This window comes from Acanthisitta chloris, unplaced genomic scaffold (assembly GCF_000695815.1).
Source record: "Acanthisitta chloris isolate BGI_N310 unplaced genomic scaffold, ASM69581v1 scaffold31678, whole genome shotgun sequence".
NCBI lineage: Eukaryota > Metazoa > Chordata > Aves > Passeriformes > Acanthisittidae > Acanthisitta > Acanthisitta chloris.
Window position 1 is genome coordinate 1,109 of NW_008688064.1, and position 4,378 is coordinate 5,486.

General features: G+C 61.2%; 1 protein-coding gene across 1 annotated transcript in view; it reads right to left on the reverse strand.

Moving 5' to 3' along the window:
• Nucleotides 1-3,871, reverse strand: part of LOC103808120 (bactericidal permeability-increasing protein-like) — a 4,965-nt gene extending 1,094 nt beyond the window's left edge. Inside the window, exons 1-11 of the mRNA XM_009080884.1 lie at nt 3,832-3,871; nt 2,610-2,753; nt 2,277-2,391; nt 2,069-2,197; nt 1,827-1,982; nt 1,633-1,696; nt 1,457-1,517; nt 1,178-1,269; nt 823-1,092; nt 656-715; nt 41-208 (exon numbers count right to left, since the gene is read on the reverse strand). Coding sequence (XP_009079132.1) covers nt 41-208; nt 656-715; nt 823-1,092; nt 1,178-1,269; nt 1,457-1,517; nt 1,633-1,696; nt 1,827-1,982; nt 2,069-2,197; nt 2,277-2,391; nt 2,610-2,753; nt 3,832-3,871 — 1,299 coding nt within the window. The remainder of the gene's footprint in view (nt 1-40; nt 209-655; nt 716-822; nt 1,093-1,177; nt 1,270-1,456; nt 1,518-1,632; nt 1,697-1,826; nt 1,983-2,068; nt 2,198-2,276; nt 2,392-2,609; nt 2,754-3,831) is intronic.
• Between the last annotated feature and the right edge of the window lie 507 nt (nt 3,872-4,378).

The window sequence follows — 4,378 nt, forward strand, 5'->3', positions numbered from 1 at the left end:
ACCCCCAGCCCCCCATGCCAAAGAATCATTAGCCACTCACAATGTTCAGCAGAAAGGCAGGGACACGGGTGGCATTGGGCAGCACCACGAAGGCCTCGGCGGAGCCGAAGAGGGTCCCGTGCAGGGCATCAGGGTGGCAGGAGAGCAGGGGCTGCTGGCGGGCCCAGAACTGTAGCTCCATGGGCTGGTCTGGGTAACGCTCCTGCAGCTGGGGGGGACAGGGCTGGGATGGCACAGAGCCACACTGGCACTCCCACCACCTCGGGCACCAACCCAGGCTCCCAACTGGTCCCTCCATTGCCCAGGGTCCTTGTGCCCATCACCACCCTGCCCTGGGCTGGGTGTGGGCAGAGTGGGCAATACCTCCTGCACTGTCCATGGACCCCACCTGCCCATGTCCTGTTCTGCCTGTGTCCCATTCCATCTGCATCCCAGCCTACCCTGTACCACGTAGCCTGTTCTGTCCCTCCTGCATCCCAGTCAACCTCTGTGCCATCTCATATTCTATCCCACCCACAACCTGTCCCTTCTGCATCCCATCCCATGTTCTGTTCCTCCTGCAGTCCCATTTTACCTGCATCCCATCCCACCTGCATCCTGTCATATCCCCTGTCCCACCCGCTATCCCCTTCTCTCCATGTCCCAATCTACACACCTGTGGGGAGAAGACCTCCATGTTCTTGGTCCTCAACTGGAGTGGGAATCGCCGCGGGACCTGGAAGGCAGTGAGGGGTCAGGGTGCAGGGGTCAAGGCACGGGTGGGTGCAGGGACACCCAGGTGGGATCCCAGCAGGGACAGCTCTGCCCTGCAGCAATCCCTACCATGTCACTGGAGATGTTCCCGCGCAGGGCCCCGGCTGTGAAGTACGTGAAGGCAGCCGAGTTGGCGACGAACTCAGTGACAGCCAGCAGCAGCATGGGCTCACGTGCCAGGGGCAGTGCCATGGGCAGCAGCGTGGACAGAGGTGTGGGCAGAGACACGGGCAGTGCCATGGGCAGCAGTGTGGGCATTGCCATGGGCAGGGCCACGGGCAGTGCCACAGGCAGTGCTGAGGGTCTCTGCTGGTACGTGCCCACCCTGAAGAATTCTCCCTGTGCAGACAGACGGATGGATGTGAGGCTCAACCAGGCTCCTCGGTTCCCAAATCTGCCCCAGGGATGCCTGGGATGGAATTACCTTGAGGGCTATGTCCCCGTGCTCTGCTGTGATGGCTGGTGGCCACAGCAGGGAGTGGTCAATGGCAGCAAAGGCGTCCAACTGGGTGAACACTGCAGGGATACAGGAGTGATTGGGGGATGTTGGACCACCAGGCCTTTCTGCAGCCCTGGATCTGTCAACATGGGGTCTGACAGCATCTGGCCCTGGTCACCAAGGTCAGACCTTGCCAGTCACTAGCTTCCTTCACAGGCCCCTAGGACCACCCTGCCTGTCGTGTCCTGGGGTCCCCTCACCCACCTTTCATGTTCTTCAGGGCAGCATCCAGCCTGTCAATGCCCCTGTGGAGCTCGAGGCAGAGCTGGAAGTAGAGCAGTGTGTCAACAAGCTCAGGGATGGGGGTCCTCAAGCCTCTTGCTGGGCTTTGTGGGAGACAGACACACCAACACCCCAGGGCTCAGGGGCCAAGTACCCACCTGCTTGTTCAGCTGTTGCCGCAGGGTTCTCTGGAGCAGTGGTGCCAGCAGGTTGTACAGCCAGCTGTGGGGCAGAGTGGGATGCTCAGATCATCCCAGGGCAACCTCCAGACTTCCCCAGCCCACCACCCCAGCTGGGGCACCAGAACTCCCTGCATGCCAGGGACAGGACGGAGTAAAGGTTTTGGCATCACCTGTGTCCACGGTGAAACTCCATGTGCAGGTCGGTGCCATGGGCATCACAGCCAGCATTCCACACTGTGGGGCGGCCACTGCTGTCCTTGCTCACCCCCAGCACTGCTGCCACAGCCAGGTCCTGCATGCGGATCTCCACGGAGCCCTTGTCCTGGCTGGGGACACAGTGGGTGAGCACAGGGATGACATTGAGTCACCCTGTGTCACCCTTGTCCCTATCCCTGTTCCCATAAGAACTCACATGCTGCCCAGCTGGGCTGCCCAGTCGGCACTAAGCTGGATTCGGGCACGCTGCACCACCAGCCTCAGCCCCACGTCCTCAGCAAAATCTAGCGTGGAGTCATTCATATGCAGCTCGTGGACATGGATCCTGTGAGACATGGGCAGGCTGAGCTCACAGCTGTGACCAGGACAGGGAGGGGGACAGGGACCTCGCAGGCAGCTCTTACCGTGGCACAGAGTAGGTGAGGGTCCCCAGGAGTGAGGTATTATAGGAGCCCATCAGGTTCACCTCATGCTCCTTCTGCAGCAGTGACTGGAGAAACTCCAGCCCAAAGCGCCGGCCTGGGACAAAGTGGGAATTTGGGGTGACACCAAGGAATGGGCTGGCACAGGGGTGTGAGCAGTAAGGTCCACGATAGCCCCTCTATTCCCCATCCCTGGAAGTCTGGGCATTGTTCCTGGGGATGCCCACTGGTCCACTCCATCCCCCATCCTCAGCAGTCTGGGCATCATCTCCCACTGTTCTCCCCAACCCTGCCCAGTCAGGGGCATAGACCCACCAAACTCCAGTGTCCTCCGGGTCAGCCAGGCCTTAATGCCAGGGTTGATGCCAGGGTTGGTGATGGTGTCAGGGACACAGGCAGGCAGCAGGAGCAGAAGGCAGATCCACGTGGTGCCTTGAGGACAGTACTGGGACCTGGAGGCTGGAGCAGAGGACATGGCTGGGGGACACGCAGCTGGCGCAGAGACCCCTTCTTCATGCACCAACACGGCCAGGACTTATATCGGGGACAGGGAGTCCTGGGTGACATCAGCATGTGTGGGGACACCACAGCACTCTGGCCACTAAAAGCCCAGCCTTGCCCAAGATGTGACTCAAAGGGGAAGCTTGTTCCCCTGTGGTTTCCCACTCGTGCCTTATTGTGGGAGTGGTGGAAGGCAGGGTCCCACGCTGCCCACTGCCAGCCCCCAATCCTGGGGTGCACAGGAGCTGGGGGCACCAGCCAGGGCTCCCCATGGGGCTGTGTGAATGGCATGTGGGGACACACAGAGACTCAGCTGGGCCAGGGTCACAAGGGGCTTCAGCTGTGCCCAGCCTGGGGGTATTGGAGGAGTAGTCCATCCTGGGCAGGGAGGCTGCACCAGGGCAAATAGGGCTTGAATCACTTGCACTGGGGAGCAGCAGCTGTTCCCACCTTGGGAAGGGTTCTGGAGACCCTGTGTAGGGTCACCCAATCTTCAGTGGGGATCAGAGTGTCCGGGGTGCCGTGGCAGCCCTCAGGAAAGTGACGGGAAGGTCAGGACAGTCAGAGCAAGAGCTGAACTGTGCAATCCTCTCTGAAAAGCCCCAGCTGCGGGGAAGGAACAGCCTGAGCTCCCAAACTTGCCCTTGGTGGGACCATCTCCCAGCTGGGGTGAGCCCCTCTGGTTGGACAGTGCCATGGGCTATAGCTGACAGGGGTCTGGCTGCCCTCCTAGATCCAGACTAGAGGACCCAGGGATCCCTCCAGGAAGGCCAGGGCCTCATCTCAGCACCGTAGGGGCACATAGAACCCATGGCCAACCTCACCAGATGGACTATAGCCCCAGGTAACGCACCTTATGGAGCCCTCAATAGCAGTTGCCCACTTGCCTGGGACTCCCAGTGCCACCAGCCATGGCTGCAGTGATGGCCACAGCCCCCAGCAGCATCCCAAAGGCCAATGCTGACCTTGACCCCCAGCCCCATGCCCATCACAGCCCCTCTATGCCCATGTGCCCCCTCCCTGCACCAACACTCACCGTGGCAGGTAGACATGGTGCCCCACACCACGAGGGCCATGGGTCTTGCCATGGGTCCCAGCTCTGCTGTGCCCCCAGGAACGTATGCAGCAGTGAGCAGAAGGGACTGGCTCTGACACCAGTGTCCATCCTGGGTCCTGGTCAGACCAGCACGTCACCCAGTTTCCCGCTCCCTAATCCCTTCCGGGATGAATCAGGTCCCATGAAAACACTGAGGGACCGGTTGGGGCACAGGTGCCCACGGGCTGGGCCCTCCCTGGGGCTCTCTGGTGCATCCTGGTGCAGCCTCATCCAACATCCTGGCACGTGGTGCAGCCCTGTCAGTGCTGCTCCAAGCCCACGCTGACTCTGGCAGCTCCTTCTCCTGTGCCATGCCCCCGGGTCGTGGCAGCACCACACTGTATCCCTATGCCCTGAAGCAGGGGTGATGGCCAGGGCTGCATAGCAAGGGCTCTGGCGTGGAGCACATGGGGCTTGGGCAGGGGATCCGGCAGAGACATGGGGAGACACACGGTCAAGCACAGAGCTCCTCTCTCCGCGGCTCCAG